General features: G+C 39.9%; 1 protein-coding gene across 11 annotated transcripts in view; it reads right to left on the reverse strand.

The window, feature by feature from the left end:
* MCC (MCC regulator of WNT signaling pathway) overlaps positions 1 to 27,024 on the reverse strand; it is a 200,412-nt gene that overhangs the window by 72,568 nt on the left and 100,820 nt on the right. For 10 of the 11 annotated variants that reach the window (XM_040541678.1, XM_040541684.1, XM_040541688.1 and 7 more), the window contains one exon: positions 1,080 to 1,193. In XM_040541678.1, coding sequence (XP_040397612.1) covers positions 1,080 to 1,193 — 114 coding nt within the window. Of the gene's footprint in view, positions 1 to 1,079; positions 1,194 to 5,903; positions 6,018 to 27,024 lie in introns of those variants that run through there. The other variant, XM_040541685.1, reaches the window with a different exon arrangement.

The raw sequence follows: 27,024 nt of genomic DNA on the forward strand, positions 1-27,024 counted from the left end.
AGGTCTCTTCCAACCTTAATGATTCTGTGATTCTGTGTTTGAAGAACTGAAGTAAAAGCCTTAAAATCCAGACTGCTTGAACCATTATAAAGTTGGCTGGAGTTTAAGTAACACATAGATATAAGCCCCTACCAAAATGCCCTGAATACTGAAGGCTAAACTTGCAGAAACTCAGAATGACTGAGGTTGACAGGGACCTCTGGAGGTCACCTCTCCAACCCCATCCACTCATGGAGGGTCACTCACAGCAGGCTGTTTGAGACCTCCAGATGGCTTGTGAGTACTTCCAGGGATGGGGATTCTGCAGCTTCTCTGGGCAACAAATAAGATAGGATAATTTACAGGACAAAATGCTTTGTCTGGCTCTCTGCTAGTGTAAATTAGTATATATTTTGCATTAGTTTTGAATTGTAAAGTACTTACAGAAGGTATTTGCCAGAATGGCAGTACCTGAAAACAAGTGTTTTGTTTGTAGAAGTATTATTGTTGTTGTTTTCTGTTTACATCTGGCTCTCTACGTTTATCCTAATCTGATCTTTTTTCTAAGAGCTGAGAAGGCATTAGAACCCAGCTCTTACTCCTATTTAACCTCTTGACTTTCCACTGACTGTATTTTCCATAACAGATACATACAAACTGGCTTACTAGAAGCTACACTGAGATCACTAATCGCTTCTCACATACCACCAAAGCACTGCAAATTGGCAATAGCTTTTGATCAGTGTTAATTTGTGCTATTTGAACATGACCCAAGACTGAAAGACTCTGTGATCAGTTACCTAATCCACTGAGAATTGCAATTTTTATTTTCTAAAATGCTTTGAAGCACTCACCATTAAAAGAGGTTGTTTATGTTGGCTTCAAAACAAAATCAATCTAAGTCTTTCCTGGTATTTTTTAAAAGAATGTCATCAGCACATAGAACTTAAAACCCCTGGCAGCTATGTTTCTTACAGTCCTAAAATTCTTTTCACACATGACATTATTTCATCCTTTCCTCACATACTATATTCCTCTCTGTGGAACAAGAACAACACAAAACCAAGGACCATCTTCAAAATCTTGAACTATTAGCTCACCTGTGCTTTTGCCAATTTCTTTTCTAGCAGGTCACGCTCTCTTTCTGTTTGTTGTAGACGTTTATTAAGCTCCACTATGTCTCCCTTTAATGATGCCAGGGCTGCTAAATGAAGCTACAAGACAAAAGGGAAAGAAACAAATTAACCAAGTCACAAGCCATACAGCAGTACAATTTGAAAGAAGATACAGTATTACACAGCAGCTACAACATCTGCAGATTTCTAAGTAGTTAATAAGAAGTTAGAATAATGGAAGTCAAAAAGCAAAGTACATACAACTAAACTCTCTTAACATGCAATTGTATTCTTGTGCTAGTTCACACATTCCTTCATCAGAAAACACATTATAAGGATAAACACAATGCAGAGTAATTCAGCTGGAAATGTGCACCTCAGTTCTAGCATGAGTTTAATAGGAAGTATCCCAAGCTTTGTGTTATAAAACCTTATATTTAATGTCAACCCAGATTTGTAATATAAAAGAAGGTGTTCTGTGTTTTGATGTCTTCAGAGATAAAGAGGTTATCAGTGTGGCAAAGGGAACAACTCCATGCATAGGATTCAATTTAAATTTGCAATTACTGCTTATTCAACTCTGAGCTACTGCTTTATTGTTGTTTTCCTCAACCTCACCTCAGTAAGCTGCAATGATTCTAATCTACTGAAGCCAAACGTTAAGAACGTGAACCGATTTTCATTCTGCAATAGATTATTTTGATGAAAGATATCTACCTATGCTGATCTTTGCTCTCTGGGGACAGCGACAGGACCCGAGGGAACGGCATGGAGATGGGACAGGGGAGGGTCAGGCTGGGTGTTAGGGAAAGGTTCTGCACCCAGAGGGTGGTCGGGCACTGGGACAGGCTGCCCAGGGCAGCGGTCACAGCACTGAGCCTGCTGGAGTTCAAGAAGCGTTTGGACAGTGCTCTCAGACTTGTGGTCTGGTTGTTGGGTGGTTCTGTGTGGAGCCAGGAGCTGGACTCAATGATCCTTGTGGGTCCCTTCCTACTCAGGATATGCTATGGTTCTATGATTTTATATTTAATTGATAGCATTTGGAAATACATAGGAAACTAAGATAAACAACACAATTAAGTTATGTTAGCTACCTAACTTAGAAATCAAGAACAATTCTTATTAAAAACTCAACAGTTACAATGCATTCACATTCTCTTTTATCCTCAATATAACCCTTTCATTATTACAGCAAAAGTAGCAGCTAGAATTCAACATTCTGTATTGACAACCACAACAGAAAAGCCCAGGAGGAAAACTAGCCAATAACTCTGAAGCCTTTATTTGTAGCACTAAAGAAACAACTCCAAGTCATACTGGGTGTGAAAACTAAAGTGACCTTTCACACTGAACCAAGTAACACAGCAAACACTGCTCTGCTGCAAAGACTTGGACTGAAAGACAAACCCTTCTTCTATCACTTAGTCTGACATTTTATTGGGTGGGTCTCTTTTAAGTTATTTTTCTTCTTCCATTTCCAGCCGATCTGCTAATGAGTCCCATTTTTGTATCAGTTTACCTTCACAATACCAAAAACTGGCAAAGCCATATGTGTTTTCATGTACTGATGTGTGAAAGTAGTCGTAATACAGAAAAGAGACTCGGTCATTTAGCGATAACTCCTTCACATACAGTATTCCTGTTGCTGTAGAAAAGGCCACTTCTGGCTTCAGCACAGGAAACTTGATTGCACAAAAATTTCAAATATGAATTCTGTAGTTTTAACTGCAGTGTAACTAGTTACACTAAAAGCTCTGGACGTGCTCATTTGTCAGCTCAGTCTAAAACACTTTTATTATGCCAGCTACAAAAATGTGTTACACGCATGCAGTTGTTCATTTCAGCATAAACATACACATATGCAATTTTATGTTGCAGTATGTTTAAGATTCTTGACCCTCATTTTTCAAGTGAAAAAAACAGCAGTTCAGGCCTGCTATGGGCATATGCTATACAGTTTCTTTCAAATATGTGTTCTGAAATGTCTTAGGTCCAGAAATTCCCCAGATCTTCAAGTATTGTTGGCCTTTGGAATAAGGCTTTCCTTCCTACCACAGGAAACCATGCACTGGTTTTACAGTGTGGAGAAACAAGAACCAGCCTAACGGCACCAATCTGTTCATAACTGACTTACAATCTTCAGGAAAGCTGGTGAACTTAAAAGTCACTGTTTTTTGCCTTAACAGAGAAGTGCTGCAATGAAGCTCATCAGCTTGTTCATCAGATCTTGCATCCTTTAACACAGCTTTCAAAACATATGTGAAAAAATGGCTATAATTCTCTAAATTGAATACAAAAAAATGGTGTGTAGACAAGTAAGTATCATTCCCTTTTGCACACTGTAATTAAATGTTCACCAGCTGTGGTTTTAATTAAGTACCAGACTTACATGTTCATACACATGGAGCTGTAAAAGGACACCATTAATTTAAAAATCTCAATGAAAACCAACTTGTTCTCTGAACAGTGGAACTGATAAAGCTGACTTCCTGTGGATTTGTCTTTGATCCTTCCCATGCTAAGACCCGCTCAGCTCTTCTTCATGCCCCCTAGCACACCCCAAATGAGGTAAGAAGCAGCACGAATGTGTCCAGCCTCACAACAATGCTGCTGCCCAGCCTGACAGTCCCAGCCAAATGAGGGTATACAATGGGAGAGCTACACCTGCCTCCCCTTCACCATAGGGTCTCTCTTCTCCAAATAACCAGAGCTGCTTTTTTAATTACAAAAAGTTTGTTGCAACTTTCGCTATCCAAAATGATCCTTTCCTTTCATAATTTGAATCAGGTCAGTTTCTACATGCTAATAATAAAAAAAAAAAGCATAACTGAAACATCAGACTAGACAACATGAAGTTATCATACAGAAAGGAATGCTGCTTGGGATACTCTTCAGTTTCAGTGTGCTCTTTCGGTGAACCCAGTGCAAATGGCAGTAGGTAATACGTGAGTGGTGCCTCCAGCTACTACTGTGATAAAAAATAAGGCTAGCAAAGGTAGGGTAGCTGTCTGACCTTGGCTGTAGAAAAAAAAAAAAAAAAGAAAAGTTATTAGGAAGTATTGCTGCATCTTTCCTTAAGGAAATAAGGAAACATCTGAACAAAGAGCTACCACAATCAAAAAAAATGCCCTGCAAAAAAAAGCCTGTATTTAGAATTCAAATGAATAATCTGAACTATTAAAGATGGAAAGACTCCATTTAAAAATCTCATCTAGAAGGCAATGATACGGGGCCTGGAGCATCTTCGTTATGAGGAAAGGCTGAGAGACCTGGGTCTGTTCAGCCTGGAGAAAAGAAGACTGAGAGGGGATCTCATCAACGTTTATAAATACTTGAGGTGTGGGAGACAGACGGATTTGGCCAACCTCTTTTCAGTGTTTTGTGGGGACAGGCCAAGGGGCAATGGCCACAAGATGGAGCACAGGAAGTTCCGCACCAACATGCGAAAGAACTTCTTCACAGTGAGGGTGGCAGAGCACTGGGACAGGCTGCCCAGGGAGGTTGCGGAGTCTCCTTCTCTGGAGATATTCAAGGCCCGTCTGGACGCCTACCTGGGCAGCCTGCTCTAAGGAACCCACTTTGGCAGGGGGGTTGGACCCGATGATCTTTCGAGGTCCCTTTCAACTCCTTCAATTCTGTGATTCTGTGATTGTCAAAACTGCAATTCTGCAGTACTGAACCACTTCTCGATACGAGAGCTGAGAAAAAGAGGAGAATGGAAGTAGCCATACGGCACACAACTTTTTTTCCCCCTTCAGCAAACAACAGACAAGGCAGACTGACTATCGCCAACACTGATATCAGACATGTATAACTCAAGGAGGGCTGCACCATGAAACAAATCATAAACTCATTAGTTTGCAACAATTAGGTTATATACCACAAAGACTACTGTTTGCACAACATATTGGTCTGAACCTTTAAACAACAGCTCCCATGAAGAGCTACTTGAGTACAGGGAGAACAGTTCATTGACAAAGCCAGCATTGTTCATACACTTTATATTGATCCAATATAGGACGTAATGAATTCTCACATTTCACAGGAAAAAAAAAAAGAAAACACTATATGATGCCAATGCACCCAAACTGTCCAACAGGACAGGCAAGGTCAACACAAATGAAAGCAATATCAAGAAAGAAGGGATCAGACAGGCAAACTAACTTGTTTCTCTACCATCAGCCAAAGAAGTAAGAATTCTTTCAGTCAAGAAAGCAGATGCACGTGATTGTTAAAAAATGCACCACCTATCTTAACGCAGAAGTTATAATTTCTACAAAATTTTATGCAATGGCAACTGCAGGTTGTTCACCGAAACATAAATAAACCACATTTTATACCCAATACTATCCTGTCACTTGTTAATAATACATATATATTTTTATATATGTAATATATAAAACATATATAAAACAAATAGCAATCTGTGCATAGCATGCTGCCTTTAAAGTGAAAACCACTGTACTGATACGTTTTGAAAGATACAGTAATTCAAAAAAAAACAAGTCATCACAAGCTTACGGAAACCAAGCTCCTGACCTCTCTTCCCCATCTTACCTGCCTCTACAACACCTCACACATGTATGGCAGACATGGTTCAATGATGTACTGTTTGTATAGTGCCTTAAAAGCCGCTTTTGGTGCTGGGCTCTGTGACACTTTCTGTGCAGGTACAATTAGAATCAGTATTTGCTGGCAGTCAGGTGTCTCAAGAATTTTTTGGGGAGAAGAGTGCAAAAGGAGATGGGATAGTAATATGAACTGAATGACAAGGAAGCAAGATACTACTAAAATATCTGTAGTACATACTGCTGGAAGTGTTCTGATGCCAAGACCAAAACAAGAGAAAGATGCAAAGAGCAATGAAGGACGGTGCTGAAAAAAATGACAGGTTACAATTAACCTCATCACTAAGTCTGATCCTCTTTTTTCTTCCCTTCCTCCTGAAAATAGCCTAGTTAAATTCGATTGCTAAAACCAGTTGTACTCAAGGTATGCTTTTTCTGTTTTCAACAGAACACTCATAAAAGGGACAACCTTCTCCTTCTGAAATTAAGGAACCAGCCTTTCCTTTTTCTAATTTCCTGCTTTCATCACCTACCATACGCTGCACATCCGCTTGGGAACTGGTGTTCAGAAACATAACTTCTGACATAAGTGAGCCGTAACAGGATCGAGATCGTGGCAAGGAGTTATAAACCCATTAACCAAGATGAAGTAGCCAAACACCAAATGACCCATTTATTTGTTCTACTTGTGTCTTCTGCAACTGGCCAATAAACCCCTGCACTGGAAGAAGGCCCAGTGGAGATGGGCCAGGCAATGCCCCCACAAAGCTGAGGGAATAATGAAGGGTGTGACTGACCACAGCTGCTGCAAAAAAGCTGATTTTATCTCCATACAAATGGGACTGGAGGGTGGCCATCATTTCAAATAAACAGCTATGTCAGTTGAGTGGATGAACTGGTGGTCTAGATGTTCCTCCCTGAGATCATTAAAAAAGCACAACCAGCACTGGGGAAGTGTAGACATGGTTCAGCCCAACACAGACTTTAAAAACTAAACAACCATTGAAGAGAGGAATGAGCCAGCAGGAGAGCTGGCTACAACCCAGGCATGCCTTCCTGGTGGGACTGGGGATTCTCAGTGTTGTGACAAGTGAGAGCATTACATAGACCAGTAACAGAGCTTATATTGGTATAGAGATTGAACTGTGTAATGTAATTGCTATGTATTTTAAGTGTAACTCACATTTGTGTTGTATTTTCAGCGTATTTCTGTCACTATTATAACTCAAAAATTGTGTAATATCACCTACTTTCAAATAAGTGCATTTAATAGTAAACATTGCACCCTCCAGATAAGGAATATCTAAAAGAACCTGTTCACAATGTATTGGACTCTGACAGCCTTTCCTCTATTTTCCATTTGTATTTTGCATGGTTTAGTGCAAATAACACACAACACCTATTTTTTTCTTTGTTTTCTTATGACTCATTTTAATGGCAGGCTGTATACACAAGCATGCCTGATCAAATATTCAAAATGCTGCCTCATCTGTGAAAACCTACCAAATTTTTCTTATCAAATGTCATTACAAAGCGGCTTTGTAATATGAGAGATGGGAGATTTCAAGTAAAGCATGCAAAATGCAGTCAGAATCTCACTTAAAACTTGAAGGGCAAAACAACAAGTGCCTATGTACTGTATTTTCTGACACCCATCTTCAAGGTGAGGAAAATACGGTTAAACCGTACAATTGCTGTCAAGGAAATAAAAAGAGTCAGTAACGTAAGTTTATAATGAGAAACACATTTTAAGACAGAAAAAACTTTATCTGGATTTTGAATTGAGGAGTTTCAGAGATGCACAACTCTCCTTAATGTCAGCCAAGAACAATGTCATGGTTAGCCCAGGAAAAGCTTTGACAAGGCTGGATGTCAGCGGCTGAGATGAAAGAGAACCTGTCACACTAACATGTGGCATGTGTACTTAGAACTTACATAACAAAGGTAAAAGAGGAGAAATGTACATGGAAAAAAATAGCATGAAAAGTTACAGCACGGGTTCACATCTTTAAAAAACATCAAGACAAAAGCAAACAAAACTGAAAACAAACTTTCATCTGAGAGGAGCTTAAAGATATGAAACTTGTGTTACAGGCAATTGCTGTACATAATAACGGTGTTGGTAAGCTTATGGTTTATCAGTAGCACAGACAGGGTGTTATGTGCAAATAATACACTTAAAGCGACTGCTACGTAAATGTGTAGATACTCTAAACTGTTTTTCTTTCTCAGTCTTACATGTTTTTCATGCCTCCTTTTCTCACTCAGGCTCCATGAAAGGTGCATTGTTATTGTACAAGTGATGAAATAAATATAATCAAAGCCCATTTCTGTGAATGTACTGACAAGGTGAAACTGAAAAACGTAAAAGAACAGCCATCTCCCAGAAGTAGTGACAGGACAGTTCAATATTCTCCAGACAATTTCAGCTTTGTGATCTCTAGAGCTTAACCCTGAAATACCACTGCCAACTGCCCTTTACGTAAATACCTACGGCAAAGTCAAAATGACTAAAAAAGCAATATCACTGAACTGTTCGATATATCTACCAACATGCCCTAAAACTGAAGGTTTCAAACAATCATTACGTGCTAATAAAAAAAAGCTACAAATTTTTAAATGACATACAAAATGGACATTTTGTGACTATCCTGCTGAACCAATTATTGCCATATTAGACATTAGACAGTTACATCATATGTTTGTGCAATACCAAATAAATAATGTGCCAAAACAAGCCATGAAGGAACCATCCAAATTCTAGAAAAACAAAGACAAATGTTCGTAAGGCATACTTTGTTTTAATTTGAAAAGTCTGCAGAAGATGTGTTCAATCTGTTCATGTTATTTATAAACAATTTTAACTGAGATTTTTTTTTAATTGGAAATTAACATTTCCAGGCACTTCATATGCTTGTGTATATTTCAAACTATTTCTTAAAAACAAACAAACAAACAAAAACATTAAAAATCACAGTGAATTCCTGCCTTAATCAGTGAAAAGTATCTGATAAAGAAAATACACTACAGGATTGTTCAAAAGTGTAATGGAACAGATAATTTGGTGCTATCCCACTGAGTATGATCAGTTTTAGAACATCATTAAAAAAAGACATAATCATGAAAAATACATCCTTATTTGAAAAATTACTCAGACAATTTGCACTTGATGAACAGAGCATGTGCTAATTTGTACTTCATGAGTCCACCTGAGGGACAGATTAGTGGGTCTACTCCTATTACAACAGATGTTCACACCTTCATGGGAAAGAAATTTTTAGGCGACAAGAGAAGAACAGCCTAAACACGTGGTCCAAAAGTAACCAGAGAGGCAAACATCTGAATCTGAGGATCGCACAGAACAACCACACCTTGCAAAGTTTACTCTGTTGGGATTCTTAACAGTATTAATTGTTCCATTGCAAGGCAACCCACGTGTCCACGTTGATACCCTCTCACATGGCTTTTGTGCCACGTTTAAAGGCTCAGCCTTGCTTTTGCCATCCAAAGGGGGAAACCACTGCCACTTGTGCTCCCAGTTGTTTGTGGGGAGACACGTAACAGTAATGCAGCGGATGGAAACGGGGCAGTGGAGAGATCCTACTTAGGACAAAATACTGTCTTCATTTCACCTCAGTCTCAACATACCATCTGTAATCACAGGGTTGCCTTTCTTTAATTCAAAATTTAAAAATTGGTATTAGAATACCATTATAAGCTAGGAGGAGCTTGAAATGTCTATATTAAGCAAGATTTGATCCCACCTCAGTCAATTTATTTAGCATCCTTACTGTCCTTACAATTACTGGCAGAAGGACTATCAATATAATTCAATTAAGATAAATTATCTCTTTGTTTGTGTCACTTTGAATTGATGGAAAGAGGAAAAAAACCTTTCTTTCGATCCTCTCCTTTGGCCCAACACAACTGAAGAAACTGAATCAGGAAGGGAGATGAACAGCAAGGTTCAGCCTTTTCTCTGTTCCTTTCCAGTTTGCAAGGAGCACCCAGAGGTGGCAGGCATACCATTCTCCCCTCGGGGAAGAAAGAAGTAGAGAACTAATCCCAAGAAGGCACTCCACTCAACCCTCTGCATTTAGCATTATGATGGCCCACATTCTACTGCTGGATACAACAAATATCACAGATGGCGTGTAAGTTCATTTACATCAACTTGTTTTCTAGCAGCCCCACCTTTTTTTATATCACATTGCCTTGCTCGTTCACCTTCAGTCTTTTCTGAGAACAAACTAGATCTTTTGAAGTAGAGACTGCCACTTGAGAGCCACTCAAAAATAAGTATTACTTATTGTGCTAATTTAGTAATAAAAAATAAATAAATAAAAAGCATCCCATGGTTCTCATAATCTTTCCAAAACTTCTCAACCAGAAAATAATTTCTGATTTCCCAAGATAGGACTGTGGACTTGCAACAGGGCTGTGTTTACAGTGACACATGGATCCTCAACTCAACAATGGCCCACATGATCTGCTGTCACCACAAATTTAGAGAAAATTTGTCACGCCAGGTCAAATCAGTGATCTACCAAATGCAATACTCTTCTTCTGCCATAAGCCAAAATTTGATGCTGCAGTAAGAACAGAAACCAAAGAAAACAAAATGCCAAACCCATCAGCTAAACATCCTGTAACATACGTTTTCAATTGTTCACAGAGAGAAAGCTTCTTTCCAACTTTTCTTAATCACCTCATGCACTAAAGCGCTTTATCAGAACGCCCATCATGTAGCTTCGAACTACAACTCTAAAGCAATTCTTCTTAAAACCTGGCTAAACAGAGCCCCCAGCTGTGGCAGCAAAATTCCCTGGATGAGCAAGTGCTTGTTTAGCAAAATATACATGGTTCAGTTCTTAACTACCTCATTGTTGAGAGGTTATCGGCACCTCTGGAACGTCCACGTGGCCCTCCCTGTTGCTTTCATCTCAGGCCACGGCCATTCCTTCCTCACAGGACCTGTGGTGGCAATTCTTCCCACAACTGCACCTGTAATTCCCCCAGTTACACATTCTCCAGGGTGACAGAGTTAATTGGTGACCACCCAGACTGCAAGACAGCAGTGTTTGTTTTTTTAATATTTTTTTTTTTTTGAAAGACAGCATACCATAAACAACACTCAACTTGTATACTGTTTACCAAGTATCCTCCACCTTTCCTTTTAGGAACACGGGCCCGTGGGGGACCCGTGCTGGAGCAGTTTGCTCCTGGGGGATGGATGGACCCCGTGGTACGGAGCCATGTGGGAGCAGTTCTTGAAGAGCTGCTGCCTGTGGGCAGCCCCCGCAGGCTCAGTTCGGGCAGGACGGCATCCCGTGGGAGGGACCCCATGTGGAGCAGGGGCAGAGAGGGACCGTGAAGGGGCGGAGATGAAGCGTCAGGAACTGACCGCAGTGTGGAAGAGGGTGGATGGGGGGAAGGTGTTTATTTTTTTGTTTTGTTTTGTTTAGTTTCTCACTGCTCTAGCTTGTTAGTAATAGGCAATAAATTTTATTACCTCCCTACTCTGAGTCTGTTTTGCCCTTCACGATAACTGTTGAGTGATCTTCCTGTCCTTATCTCAACCATCGATCCCTTTTCATCTTTTTTTCTCACCCTTTCCCTTTGAGGACGGGGAGTGAAAGGGCAGTTGTGAGGGAGCTTGGCTGCCCAGCTGGGTAAAACCACCACATAGTCCAGGTCAGTTCTCAGCACAAGTGGCATTCCTGTGGTCAGTCGTCATTTTAGGCAGATCTTGGCTCTTTTGCCTTGCAATCCTCACCAGCCAACCAGTTCAAACCTTGATGCAGAATTAACTTTTTCAAACTTAATGCAAAAATCCTCAGGCAGGAAAATTACCTGTGCTACTATAACTTCAGTTTCTGCAGGAAGCTACCCCAGTTTTTCTCTAGATACACACAATAAACCTTTGTAAAAAGTTATTTTTGAGTACTTCATGCGTAAACAACATCCAGCACATTTCAGCATTTCTAGAATTCTCCAGTGCTGCATCTTTCAATGTCTCCTCTTTCTTATTACCAGGTTAATACACAAGGGAAAATCTAACTGATTTTACTGAAAGCTTCGCCATTAGGTGGGTAACTGGGTGAGACTTCTCATTACATCCTGTTGCATTTTGTATTGCACTGGATGTTATCAGTGAAACCACAACTTTAACAAATTGGATATAAAGTAACTACTGTTAAAAAAATACAGCCCTGACAACACTCTATGATCATCTATCACTTTTAGAAATGAGTATGTTACTAAGGCTCAAAATGTGAGTTACTACAAGGCTCTTAGAGGAGCTTGCCTGCAACAGGAAAAAAGAAAATCTGTTTGGCTGGGTTCTAGTCAGTCAGTCATTTCTTTCTTTTTTTTTTTTTTAATATTTAAAGATGATGATGATTTTCTTGAAGAAAGCATCTTAAATTAAAAAACAAACAAACAAACAAAAACACAAAACAAAACCAAGCACACATATTATGTTCTATCCTAACAAACTTTCTTCTGTCTAAAAACAGTCCATAGGTCTATCCAAGTAAGTTTTTGATCTCTATGGTATAACTCATTTGAAACAAATCTTTTGTTGAAGAGCTCCATCCAGTTAAAACTATTCTTATTTCTGGAGGAAAAAAAACAAAAAACAAAAAACACATGGGTAAAAATTTCATTAGTTTAAACCACTGGCTTTTCTGCCAAAGCAGTGAGTTGAAGGATTGAAAAACAGAATATGGCCTCCAACACTTTGCATTACTCCAATTATTACCGGTTATTTGCATGTTCATATCTGGAGCTAAGTACAAGAAAAACTTATGCAAGATTTCTGCATGATGCCCCAAGCTCCTTCTTCATGTCTTCTACGCCCATAAAGAAGCAGACAGCACAGAGCAGTTATGAACCAGGCTTTCTGAAAGAAATTCAATTACATCCACGTGTTTATCTTTTTGAGTCACTATAATGCTGATACTCTAAGGAATGGAACCTGCATTGCACAAAAAACTGAAAAGGTCAAAATAAACAATAATAAATTTTTATTATCAATTGCAGTGGCACAGGCAAGGTTGCACAGCTGGCATACCTCAATTTGCTTACTGAATAGGAATTTATGTAAATAGGCTTTGTGGTATTTCAGTAACACCTGGATATATTATTCCATTCAGAAGAAATGTTTTCTTTTGTTGTGCACTACACTACTAATAATCCAACATGTATCTTTGTCTGTGGTGTTAGCACAGTATCTTGCTCAAGTAGCTTCATATTTTCTCAGCAATTTATGTTGTACGCTCTCCTAAACAGACATGAAAGTAGCTGTAAAATTTGTAGGGAACCAAATCTCTATCGCATGACAAAATTCTAATAGCTGAGTCAACAGGTGACAGTAATTTGTAAAGATAGGATCAGAAGTAATTCCAAAGTACAAGTAGCCAGTAATGACAAACCTGAAGCTAATCCAATCCCAACAAATGTAATGAGTAGAATTAAGTATGGTTAACAGCTCTGCACAACTCATGGGTGGGAAAAGGTGTCTAGTAAACCCTAGTACAAGATGAAATCTGTTTCTCATAACCTCTCCTCCAACAATGAGCTCATTTTTGTTCTTTTGTATTGTAAGCTGAGATGCAGCGACTCGACAGATGAGATATAGTTATTCTTCCAGCAAGGATGCCTTTTTCTTTTCAATTGACGTCAAAAAATCCCTTGTTCATCACAAAAAAAAAATGCATAAACATTGTTTTAAATTATCTAAGCCATCTTCTAACCAGCTCTATGCCAGACTACCAATGTTTTGGTTAAGACTACCCATTTTACATGGTCTTTTCCAGGTTATTTCTCAGAAGAAGAATAAAATTTAAGTTTAAAATATTTTTACTGTTTAGCAGACAATTTATCTTCACTGCAACTGGTACACACACACATTTAAAATTTAACTGCATTAATAATGAAACGTCAGACCCTTGCAATTAGCAAAGCCAAAAGCTTTAGTAAAACAAAAATTAAGAATAAAAACTGCTATAACATTTTGAGATTTGTTTACATAGTATTTCCACCTTTACGTGCCTGTCTCCACCCAGTCTAAGGCAGGTTCATTCCTTATCCTGGATTCTGAATGCCAAATTTTACCCCATATTTCACTCATGCAATTCTATTAAATAAACAGGATTTGCATAGATATTTATGAGTCCAGGGCACAGTTGCAAGGGAAGTGCATATATCCCATAAGATTGTCATTCTCTCCTTGAGTGTAATTTTCTTTGGTTTAAATCATAAAATAGTAACACAAAAAAAAAAACAAACCAAACCAAAAACAACAACAACAACAATAAAAAAAACATTACTAATTCTCTAAGGAAGTCAGGACAGCAAAGGAAGTTATTTCTAAAGCATTTAATAAAATAAATTTTTATGTTTATATAATACAAATACATGCAAACATATGTACACATACAAAAAAAACACAGAGGTCACAACAAGTCAAAATATGTATTTTAAAGGCATTGTACATGTCACACAAACCATTTAACACTTCAAAATGTCTGCATCTTTCATATGACCACTTTCTCTAACATACACAAAAAAGACTTGCTGCGAATATGGCTCATAAAGAGCTTTCAAGCAGTAACTGGCACAGCCATAAATCTACATAACGTTCAGGAAATAAATCTTGTGCTCTCTGCTACCCATATAGGAACATCAATCTTAAGAAGAACACAATACAGTACCTCCTTATCTGTTTAAAGTAGGGCAAATATTTTACTCATGTTAATTGTCCTGACAGAAAAGGATCAACACTGCATTAATCCATTTAACATGTGGCTTATTTTTCACTCTTGTACGCTACATAGGCCCAAATGCTTGCTTACACCAGACCTACAGATATTCTGTGGTAATTCTTCATAGGGCAAGTTCCTCTCTCATAGAGAGAGCATTCTCATTTGTAGCTTTATATAGCACATGGCTTATATCTCGCTCATGTAACTTGGTAGAAGGAAAGTGGAAGTTTATTTTTTTTGGTAGTTCATGGCTTCAGCATTTGTGCAACATAATACTTCACAGTTCATGTGAAGCACTACATTGGTGCATTATTTTCATTTTAATTCACATTCTCAAAATTACTTTCTGTGGGTTCTAAAATATAGACGTACTAGAAGCATTACCTTTAATATAATTCTAGTAACGAAACAGTAGCCAGTCCAATCTAAATGAAGAAATGTCAGTCAAAAAAAAAAAAAAAAGACGACATTTTCCCTACCTTTAAGCAATATCCTGGATCAAGCAGCAGACTTCAGAAGTGCTGTATCAGGCTAGACCACAGGCTGACAGCCCAGTATCCTGCCTCTGGGAGTGGTCATTAACAGAAGCTAAAGCAGAAGTGTGAGACCTGGGTACACATCTGTAATGCTTCCCTGGTATTGCGTTCCACGTTCTGCAGCTCACGGGTAACTTTCCCTTTTGATCTTCATACCACTCATGAATTTACAATGCCCTCTCAAAATATATAGCCCTTTTCCCCCCTTATCATCTCAGACTGACGTGCACTAATGTATTTAACAGAAGCTGCTCTTTCACTTTTGATCCCTCCTTTTGTCTTTCTTTGTAGAGTTCCGGTTTTACACTTCTGGTGCTCGATACACTGCAGCCCTGTGGGACAGTGCACGGCAGCACAGCTGACATAGCTAACCATTTTCTGCTGTCAGCAACCTAAATCTACACATACATTACATCACTGGCCTCTGCTGTATTAACATTTGGGTTAATCTAGCCTGTACATAAGCAATCCCTGTATTCTGAAGTATACCCCAGAGTATATTCCATGGTTCTTTGTACTGAGAAGTCCCAGGCTGTTCTCTCCCTCCCCAACTGACTGTATCAATTGCAGGGAAAAATGTTTGTCTTCAGGAGAACACAGTGGAAAAGGCATTAGCAGCTTCCTCTTTATGAAGTGGGTAGGCTCCAACTCAAGGCTCCCAGAATGCTTTATCTTAATAAGTGTCCCCATCCACACAAGCAAGCACTGGTTAAAAACACAAGCAGGTGTCTGCAGAAAGGTTTTGTGTATGAATACCAGTAACAACTCCTAGTGTGTAAGTAGGAACACAAGACATTTCTATGCATGTGACAGGCACAGAAAGATGCTACCTGCACGTAACAATACTGTGTGACTTATCAGAGGTGACAACTATCCGAATTATTCATATCCTATACAACTCTGGATAATTTTAATTCTTTGTTTCAGACATTAGTGAATCAAACTGCTAACATCACTCATATTTGGACAAATCATAAAATCAAAGCATAGAAGGGACCTTAAAGACCTGGTTTCAACCCCCCTGCCATGGGCAGGGACACCTCCCACCAGACCAGGTTGCTCAAAGCCCCATCCAGCCTGGCCTTGAACACCTCCAGGGATGGGGCATCCACAGCTTCTCTGGGCAGCCTGTGCCAGTGCCTCACCACTCTCTGAGTGAAGAATTTCCTCCTCATGTCTCATCTAGGTGCCATCAAAAATGCACAGTTCTGGACAAATAGCTCCGTTCTGGATAAACACAGCCATATATACACTGCATCCCTCCTGAGTAACATTCCCCTGCTTTGTAACTGAGCCAGCTAGCTTAGGTGAGCATCCCATTAACACAGCTGTGCTGTTTTATTATGCAAGCTATGCTGGATATAGCTGGCTTATTCTGCATATTACTGACTTAACTGCAAGCCATGGTGTTCACTCAGAAAGGGCAAGGGCATTCAGATGGCTGCACCCCCTCCTTGGACGTGCGCTTCCAGCCTGAACCCCCTGCATCCCACCCTGCCTCGGTTACTGTTCTCCTCTCCTGGGGCTCCAGACCCAGGACACTTCTCTGTATCCTTCCATTTCTGGATTGTTCCCTCTCTTCCCTACTCAGCAGTCTTTTCCCAAGTCTTCTCTTCACCAAACTCCAAGGCTCACCACAGCAGCCTCCTGCCTGCCGCGCTGCTCAGCCCGAGCCCTGGAGTACAGCAGCTGTTTCCAGACTGCTCTGTGGTCCCTCTGAGGAGGGAATTAGCCCCTCATTGACCCTCTCTCTCCTGCTGTTACACACTGATGCAGCTATTTACCTAATTGCAGGGAGCAATTAATATTGTCTCAGTTCGCAAGCACCATTTTTGTCTATTTCTGCTGTAATACTGAGCATGCTGGAGAAGCAGTGCACCAGCAGCCTGAAATCCTAAAGTCTCTTTCTAGAAATTAAAATTAACAAAGAGGTATTTAAATATATATATATATATATAAATTGTGAAAACTGTGTCATAAGGATCAGGTTTAAAACACTAAGGATCAAGCCTAAAATATGCTACTGATGGAAAAGAGCAGCAGTGTTAAAAAGTACCCCATCATTTCAGTTTTTTGAACCTGGTTAAAATTGTCGACTGCTTCATTATTCAACTTAGCTGAAATAAACTCAACTGCTAAATCACATGCCAGAGTATTTTGGAACATAGAAAACTTTTTTTTCTTTTTTTTTTTTTTTTTCTGATTCCCACTTCTCCGAAGAGGACTAGAAACAAACCGTTGAGACATCAAAACAAAGTTATAGTTGCAGAAAACCAATTAAGCTGACATTAATTCTTCACAAGGATGTTCTTACTCTGCAATAAGACGGTGCTCATCCCTTCTCTAACACCACCGCGCTCCCCCAAAACATCTTGCTGAGTCCATTTTCAAGTTCTCTAAAAGCATTTTTCTGTTCTTATAACCCACACAAGAAGGCAGTCAGCAACCTTTCTTACATAGCTGTGCCTTAGGTGTCTCATCTGATTCTCTAAAGTTTGCCATTCAATTGGCTCGGTGAATTTTACACAAAAATAGTACTAAAAAATAGCCATGCTTGAAACAATTCACTCTTGCTTGAAATACGAGCAGCAATGCTCGAAGTTGAGTACACAGGTAGAAGCCCCACTGATTCAAAGCCAACACTGACCAGCCAAATGCAAACATCTCCACTCCCAGTCTGCCCTCTGCTCCTGGGGACACCTGCTTGGTGTAAAGCTCTCCATTGTAGCAGCAGACTGTCACCACCACAGCATCTTTTACTCTTTCTCTAATCCCACCAGAGGCCCTGCCATTTCCATGTTGGAGGAAACCTCTCTACAGAATCTGGGACTCACAGAGCAAACCTGAGGCATCCAATGACTGGTCCCAAAACATACACTTTAGCTGGTTGCTCCGTTTCCCTACGTGTACCTGAGACTATCTGCAACTCTTTCTTCTTCATATGTTGAAATTTCTGGTTGGGAAAGATTGGGGAAAAAATGAAAGCAAGTTAAGAGTTTCTTTCTGAAGGCATACCATGGGACCTCAAATTAATGCTCCAGAAGACACAGTTCAATTTCAGTCACTAAGCATCATTTGAGCCAAAAAAAGGCATACCTCCTCCCCTAACATCACTGTAAGGCAAGTTAAACAGCATGAATCCGTATGTGCACTACAACAAAGAGGAAAAAATAAAACTGAATTCAACACAGAAAAAGGGGGAAGTAAGTAATTTTTCTTCCTCTTGCTCTAAGGTCTCAGCACCAGACTGTATTTGAAAGTCTGTGTCACTCTAAATAAAAAGCTGCTGATACATACCCTATACTGCTAGAGTAAAAAGGTTTCAACTTCTATTGGAATGCACTTTGAAACAGCTATATCTAAGGTCTGGACTGAGACAGAAAATTTATTATAAACATATTTCACCAAACTTCCATAGCAGAGGTAAGAAAAGCCTCGGTACTACTGTTCCCTCCTCACTTCAGAGACAAGATCATCACAGAAGTGTAACTGCATGTACAGAGGGGTTTACCTAGCAAGGATATTTAAGTTTTAATGCAATTCTGCATGTTCGTAAAATACATTTGCATCCAGTCAAACTTAAGTGTAGGTATTTCTTGAAGGGAGGCAAGTGGGAGCTGCAGGAGGGGAAGAAATATTTCCTTAGTTTGTGTACACCAACAATTTGAGATTCTCAAATGTACCTTCTCAAATAACTCCAAATAACTCCAGAAGAGTATTTCTGTAAACGTAATTTGTAGCGCTCTTAAACCTTGTTACTGGGACTTTGCATTTGTCCAGCCTCAAGAGCAGAGAACCACAGAAATTTATAATCTTCATGTCTGAGCTATGATCATGCACAGACCATACACACTGAAGCTCCATTTATATATTTATTACAAGGCTGAAACAGCTCTGCCTGCACCAGCAGAACAGCACACAGCCTCCTCAAGGTGCTTTGGGTCAAAACTGGATTCAGATTAACCTGGTTAAAACTTATTCCTGAAGTCAGGTCCAACTATCTGGCAAACAAGAGACTGAGGAATGCAATGTGTGGGAAACCACAGGAACCCTTATTTCCTCCCCCCTCCCCCCTTTTCTACATTTGGATAATAAATGCCCGTTCGGGCTGCTGTTAGAAAACAGAGCAGGAACATGTACGCGTTGTGGCTAACAGAGCCTTTTTTGAGTCACAATGGTCCAAACATTGCAATGGTGACAGAGTTCATAACACCTATTTTATGTCCCTCCTGCTTAACTCAGTGCCACCCACCAGCCATACCCTGGAGCTCTCAGTTTCTTTTTGCATGAGGGTGCAGCAACAGCAGCTCACGGCTTCCTTACCTGGCTGTGCACAAGGAGACACTCAGCTGCACCACTGACATATGCTGACCCTGCAGTCACTCCCCCTCTTCCCAAAGGTTATGATGGCAGACTGCACGCACTTGGTCTGTAAACTGTGCTGTGAATTAGACCACCCTGCTCTGAATTAATATACTTCAGTTTCCTGAGATTTAAGTTAGCTGCTTTTCCTGACTAGGGACATTAAGGGTTTTTCTCTTCTAATTAATAGCAAATGTTCCATTACATTACAAAATCAGAAACTAAGACAGAGATCTGGAAAAGAATTCAAGGACAGTATAAACCAGATGGCTCTAGGCAAGAACATTACATTTAAATATAAACATCTTTCTGCACAACTCTGGCACATTTTTCCAGTGTTACTGACTTAACAGTTCCAGCATTATCCCATAACCCAGGACTGTGACTATATACTGCAAGAGATACAACTGCAGCAGAATCACCCAATGGAAAATTAGGTCTTGTTTTACATGCCCAGCTATGTGACTATCAATGGGCAGATTTGAACTGCCAACAAAATTATGGAAGCTGCGAGAATCAATTGCTCTGTCAGCTCAGCCCACTCCTCAGCCAGAGGCAGAATGAACGCAGATGGGAACGACCCAGCCCCCTGAAATCCCAGCAGGCCTTACACATTATAGCTTAATTTATATTTGAGCTGATTTTCGGTTTCTAATCCCTACACACAGGATGGAGCTGTTTCTCCCACCAGCCTGAATCATCCACTTTTAAACTATTACATCCTCCTCCTCCGCACTCCCCGCAGGCCAAGGAGAGACTTCCATGCCCAGGGTGATGGAATTACACTATCATCTGTGAAAGATATATATATTTTCAAATGATCACATGGGCAGAGCTTTTAAGAGAAAGACCTTGATCACCCTTCACTAAGTCTCTCAGATAGGTAGATAAACCAAAATAGCACTGTAGCATTTAACTGGGGCAGATTCCATGTTCCATTAAAAAAAAATGTAACATGCAACCAAACCAAAAAAAAACACCCCACCTCCAAAACCAACAAGAAGACCATTTCATAGTCTTGGAGGCAAAATCACCTAACCTGACCTTCCAAGTAACATTGACAAACAATAACACTACACCCAGAAACTGCTGTACCCCATTTAAGCAAGGAGTTGAGGAGCTCATTACAGATCACTTTTCTGAATTAAATCCTGCACACACCATATGCTATGCATATGTTATTCATCCTTGGTCCTCCTAGACTAAGTCAGAAAATAAAATTTATAATACTTAGAAATCTTTGAGTGAAAGGTAAAAACACTTCTAAGTATTTATATGGTATTATTACTTAGAAGTGGGTAGCGGTATTTCTCTTCACAGACCAGAACAAATGAGATTGGTTTTCTTTTGCAAACATCAGACAGGGAATGGCAGACCTGGCACTAGAAGCCAGGTGTTTCATTTCCCAGACCAGTGCTCTAATCACTCAACCATCTTGGCCCCCAATGTACTTCATGAATTTATTTTGGCAAGCACAACATAGTGATAACATTGCCTACTATCTTATTCTACTGCGCATGAATTATGCACTACGGTATCAACGTAGAAATGATTAGTTCTTACAAACTGATAAAACTGAAGTTAATACACTTTTTTTTTTTAGTGAAAAGTGAGGTGACATTGCCATTTTTTGGTGACAAATAATGGATTTTTAGGTTAGGAAAATAAGAACAAGCAAGTCTATCTTGCAATAGTAGTTGAGAAAATACATTTAATTCACATCAAATCACAAATGCACCACTGATCGTATCTGTCCAAACCAAAAATGAGAATGAAAGAAAAGCTTTTATTGTTTACTACAATGAATATGGAAATTAGTTTTTTTTTTCCATTGTAGACCTTAAAATTTGATAACTCCTTTTTGGAAATTGTCCAGTAGGTACTGTAGTTAAGATATTTTAATCTGTCTGTGCTGAACAGAGAAACAAGACTTTATGCAGCCTCTGTGTACCAGAAACAAACAAACAAAAAGACTACATATCATCCCCCTATACCCTAATATACTTTAATGCAGTAGCTATAATGCAGAGGAGAATTTAAAACTAAAATAGAAACAAGATATATGCAAGTTACACGGAGCACAAGTGTTCAGAACAAAGGATGTAAAAGGGGCTATACGTTACTTATAGTTAAGAAAGCAGAACATCAGAGGGGAATTGAAATAATAGATGTAGCTTACTTTAGTTCCAACTTGTTCACGTTTCATGCAAGCCCTGCAGTTGTTTCAGAACACCCTGTTTTCTATTACAAATTAATTATGGTAATGTGCTCTGTTGTCAGACATCATGGAGATACAGGAATGGCTGACAAAAAGAATTCCTACGCTCATTTTAAAATAAAAGGAAATTAGTTCCTTACAAAGCACCTATCAGTAGATAAAAATACATCCGCCAGTGTATGTAAGAAATGCAACTTCGGAGTTTAGATGACCTATGAAACTAGAGTTAATTCAGTGTACTTTTATGTAAACCGGGAAGCAAATACTGTAGCACAAGTGGTCTGATAGATCAGCAGTGGTACAGGCTGATGAATCGTACAGAACAGTAGGACCTCTCAGGTTGGACACGAGGTCTCTAGTCCAATCTCTCACTCACTGCAGCATGAAGGTTGACCAGGAGTATTTGTGCAGCTGGGTCTTGAAAACCTCCTTGGATGAAGAGTGAACAAACTCCAGGAAACCAGCTCACCTGCTCAACTGCTTTCACAGGGAAAACAATTTCCATATATTCAGTTACGTCCCATTTCACTTTATGTCTATGCTCCCTCTCTCCATGCACCTCAGCAAGAGCCTGATTCCACCTTCACAACAACCCCCTGTGGCCTTGGGGGCTTCTTGTATATCAGCCTGAAGCCATTCCTTCCCTAGACAGAACAAGCTTCTCCTCCCAGGGCAAGTGCTCCAGCTCCTGATCATCTTGGCAGCCCTCCACTGGGCCCACTCATCTCTGTTGTACTGAGAGGCTCCAAGCTGCAGATATAGCCATAACAGGCATAGCAAGTAACAGGTGTACAGTACAAGGCACAATGGATTTAAAAACACTGGCTTTTTATTTATTAGCTAAACAGCTTCACCAATAATGCCTAGATGACAGAAGGGAAAAAAAACTGAAGTAGTCCTGAAAAAGTTTTCCCAAGTACCTTGATACAAATGGAACAAGACTACAGTAGGAAGTGGCTTCAGTTCCGTTCTGCCACCACAGCTTTATTACAGCAACAACAAACCAAACAAACAGAAAAGCCCTAGATTTTGCAGCCACAGTAGGTAAAATGCATTCAATTTTACTAGAAATTATGTCAGTGTCTCATGAATACTTCCATTTCAAATGTGATTAACTTGTTCTTGCACGAAAACAGTGCCACAATACAGGAAACAAACAAGATACTAAGCTGTGCAGGGGTATTAAATGACCAGTCCCCATCTTAACTAACTTATGCAACATTTATAAAAGGGGACTAACAATGAACTAATGACATCTGCAAATAAGAGTAAACTGGGTGGTGCTGGAAACAGTTTGATGAGGAACAATACAGAAGATTTACAAAGATGGTTTGGAAATTAAGATAAATTTGGAAAAAGGCCAGGTAATATAAAATGGAAGAATACTAAACAAAGAGTAAGTTAGCATATAGGAGCACCCTGAAGGAAGCACAGAGAAGTGAAGAAAAGTGAGAAGTGAAGAAGCAGGAAAAAGAAGTGCACCTTGAGCAGTTTATGGGAGGGACACTGTTAGCGAGTCAAGAAGGTGACACCTCTTGTTTGTGCAGCTCAGGTAAGAAGCCATCTGGAATAATCCATCCAGTCCTGAATAACTCAATACTAAGCCAAGACTGATGTACTGAGGGAAATTCAGAAAACAGCAACAACAAACCAATGAAAATCATAAAGCTAATGATTGCTTTGTGTGTCTGCCTACCTGCCCATCACAACAGGACGTGTACATCTGTGAGGCACATGTGAGGCTGAGGTGCATAACCTGGGTAAGTGATCGTGAACACAGGCAGCTAATTCCAGGGTAGGGACCCAATGAGTAAATGCACTTTGGCCCACAAGGTCTCAGGCGGGGAAGAGTAAGAAAGGAATGTGTATTGTGACTTTTTTCTGACTATAAGATTTTTTTCTGCTTGAACAATCCCTGGAGACATTTTTGAATTACCATTATTTGAAATTCCATTACTTAAAACATGTTGAAGAGTTGGAAAAGGTTCTAAAAGATACTGTAAAGAGTAATCCTGCACAGGCAGGGAAATCATCATTGAGGCCTTTTCCACAGCCAGTGTTGTGTATTTCTAGGGTATCTTAAAAAACTGTCCTTGCATTTAATCCTCCAGATCTCTTAAGTTCAGAACATAAATATATATATATAAAGAAAAAAAGAAAAGCCCAAGAGAAAATGAAGGTATGGAATTATTTTTATCTAAATCCTTAAAAAACAACAACAAACAACTTATAACTAAAACAAAGAAGACGTAACAGCACAACTAGATTTGTACCAGAAGATCATTATTACTGTATTATGACCTCTCATGCATACACTAATAATTTCTCTTAAAAAAGACATCCAGTATGCACGAAACAATTGTGTCTGAATTCTTTAGAACAGTCATACTTGTCTTAAATGAGTAATGCTGCAAGAAAGCATGTAAACCCATTCACCCGAAAGCCAAGTGTAGTTTTGATTGGCATTCTTCTGATTTTGCCTTAGGTTGATGTTACTTCTGGCTTGTCACAGAAGACACCCTGAAAAATGCATGCCCTTCTGATTCCTTCCCCCACGGTGCTGGGAGCCAGCAAGCAAGCGATGAGATGGGGCCTCAGCCGCCAGAGGGTCAACCCACCACTGTGCTCAACTGCATTCAGCAATCCCATGTGTTCCCAGGTGAAAGAATCCATACCATTTACAGCATCTTGATCCTCTCTCTTCTTACAAACCACTCTAAAGGCTAAATTCAGTTCAATGAATGATTAAAACAAGAATGGCAAAGAAGGCAGATGAATTAGTAAAAAGCAGGAAGCAAATCTAGCAATATTTTTTTTTAACTCTACCTAAATAAACTGAAAAGATGTGCTAAGAAGCTTGTTAAAATGAACTTTCCAAAACACGAGATGTTATATAACTCACTGAAATACAGGAAAATGCTCTGTGCCAGCAGAGGAGACTTCTACAATCGCCTAAAAATAGCTTAAAAAAACCGAGGGAGTTCACTTCTAAATGAGTGATTCTGACTTTGCTGCTTTCATGCTGGCTGTAATCCAACTCAGCAAGAACGAGGTTTGCCTCTGCAGGTCTGACTAATGCACAACTAATTTCAGAGAGAAGCAACTTGGAAAATCATCAAATACCAATCTGTTCCTTATTCTGCAATGGCCAGAACACAAAATGACTTATGGGTATAGCACATAGAGGTCACGTCCACTGCAGCTTTTCAGAACTCATATGAAATGAGTTTTACCATATCCAAAAGGTTTCTTCTATTGGACAAAAAAGGGGCCACGGCCATAAAGCTTCTTTCAGATCCTTAAAATTAAACCTCCGCTCTTACAGAAGCTCTAACAGAAGAAACAACCAGACAAAAAATGGTAGCAAAGCTAACTGTGAAATCACAGAGAAAGCCAAGCAAACACTGTTTGGGAAACAAGCCCAGGAGATTCTACGACCAAGAACTGTGGCTCTCAGTCAGGAGCATGGAACTAACATGCAACAGTCACGAAGCCCCAACACAAAGATGCAGGGGAAAAATGCTGTCTCCACCATCAGAGAAACCCTTCTGAAAGTCTTCTTCAGAGGCTCTCTCAGCTGAGGCAGTTCAAGGAGATGAGCATTTTCACTGTCCTGCTGACTGTCCTTCTTGAGTCACATGGAATCTCACTGGGTCACAGATTAAGCTGAGTTCCTTGTTATCACCTTCCCTTTGGTGTATACCTGCACCTCATGTAATCCCACTGGTCTATCCTGCTATTTTCTGCCTGCACTGGGTTTGGAGTTGCTGACACACCTCACTGTGCCACTTTGTGCCTTCTCTTCATGCTGGTTCACATCACTAGTCAGAAACCTATCAGCAATCTCTCTCTTTGCCTGATCTCCACTGGAGTGGGAAAAACCCATATTCTGGCCACACTCAATGGGTTAATTCTGCTTGTTTCAGAACGAGATTCTTCCTGAAGCTTGCCACTTGTTCCTCCCCAGCACATCTTTCTGTTAAATACCCGCATTGTGCTTTGGTCATTTTGACTGTTGCCACATCCCCTAGGATATCTAAAACATCATGGAATAACACTGTTGTCTTCATATTCTAGCAAGCACCACCACTCAGCTTAAAACACCTCTGTTGTTGCTGTGGTAATTTTTTGATTCTGTCTTCACAGGTGTTTTATTCAGGTGTTCCATGGGGAATGGCTTGCTTTTCCCTCTTTTTTGAATTACTGAATGCATCCCCCAGAAGAGAAAAAAAGCTGTCACATAAGCAGGACTGTGACAGACTTCCCCAAATTTAGTTCTGGAACTTCATGTTGTAAAAGTAAGCATAGTCTACCCGTATTTTGTAAAGCAGAATGGTGGCCCTCGTGAGAAATGAGCCAACGTGCTACTGGGCTGTGATCTCACGCTCCAGGCCTCTAGATGCTTGTGCTGCCCAGAGCATCCAGACTATAGGGAGGTGAAATTTCATCTCGTCTCCCAGTAAGAGACAGTGTGAACTGGGTTAAGGGAGTTCATGGAAGACAGAGCATGTGAGCAAGCCAGGGTCTCAAGATGTGCATGGCTGCTACTCCAGTCAGACAAGCGTCCCGGAGACAGCTGGAAAACACTCAGTGAGTGCAAAGACGGAAACAGGAGAATGCACAAGAGGAAGGGCCATGGACATGGCTGAAGTGTTAGATCACACATGCTAGCTCTCATTATTCACCGTGCTATAGCGTTACACAATGACAAAGGGAAAGGAGCTCTCTAATACCAACAATAATGTATGTATTTGGGCTAGAAATGGAGGATTTGCCACACCGAATAAGAAAAGCAACCTATCTGAGGTGTTGTCTTTAGTATTGACTAAAATTCTGCATTTCAGAGGAAGTAAGGACAACACACAGTCAATGAAATGCTCTGCATGGAGGATTAAAATTGTTCCTTATTCCCTGCTGTATTTGGGCTGAGGTAATCTGAAACACATCATCTTCTAATAGTGAGCAGGACTGGTCAATGTACTGTTAAAAATAAGAACACCTGAGTCCTGTCTACACAAGAGCTGCCCTTGTGACAGCAATGAGCGAAGTCAATAATGGATTTGAACTTCTGTCACTGCTGATGCACGGTGGAGAACAGACTTAATAGTCAAATGATAAATAGGGAGTGTGACATCTCTAGAGCAGCAGAAGTGCTGTACTCATCACGCCTCCCATTTTTGCTCAAAGTTGGGAAAGACCTTCCTTTAACAGGAGGAAAAGGAACACAGCAAAAAGACAGGTAGTTTGGTTAAAATCAGGCATGGCTTTCATACCACAGGTGTTGAGAAGTTTTAGTGTATAGTGATTAATATAGGATGGATACAGTGCTAACATAAAGCAGCCCAAGCACCTCCAAAAGCTAAAAGAAGTGGAAAAAAGAGAACAAATAAAACGTGTCAGGTAGTTTGAAAGGACTGCACAAACAAAGCAGTAAGCTAGGTATAAGAAAAGAACCATTTTAATGTTACTTAGATGATG

This window comes from Cygnus olor, chromosome Z (genome assembly GCF_009769625.2).
Source record: "Cygnus olor isolate bCygOlo1 chromosome Z, bCygOlo1.pri.v2, whole genome shotgun sequence".
Classification (NCBI taxonomy): domain Eukaryota; kingdom Metazoa; phylum Chordata; class Aves; order Anseriformes; family Anatidae; genus Cygnus; species Cygnus olor.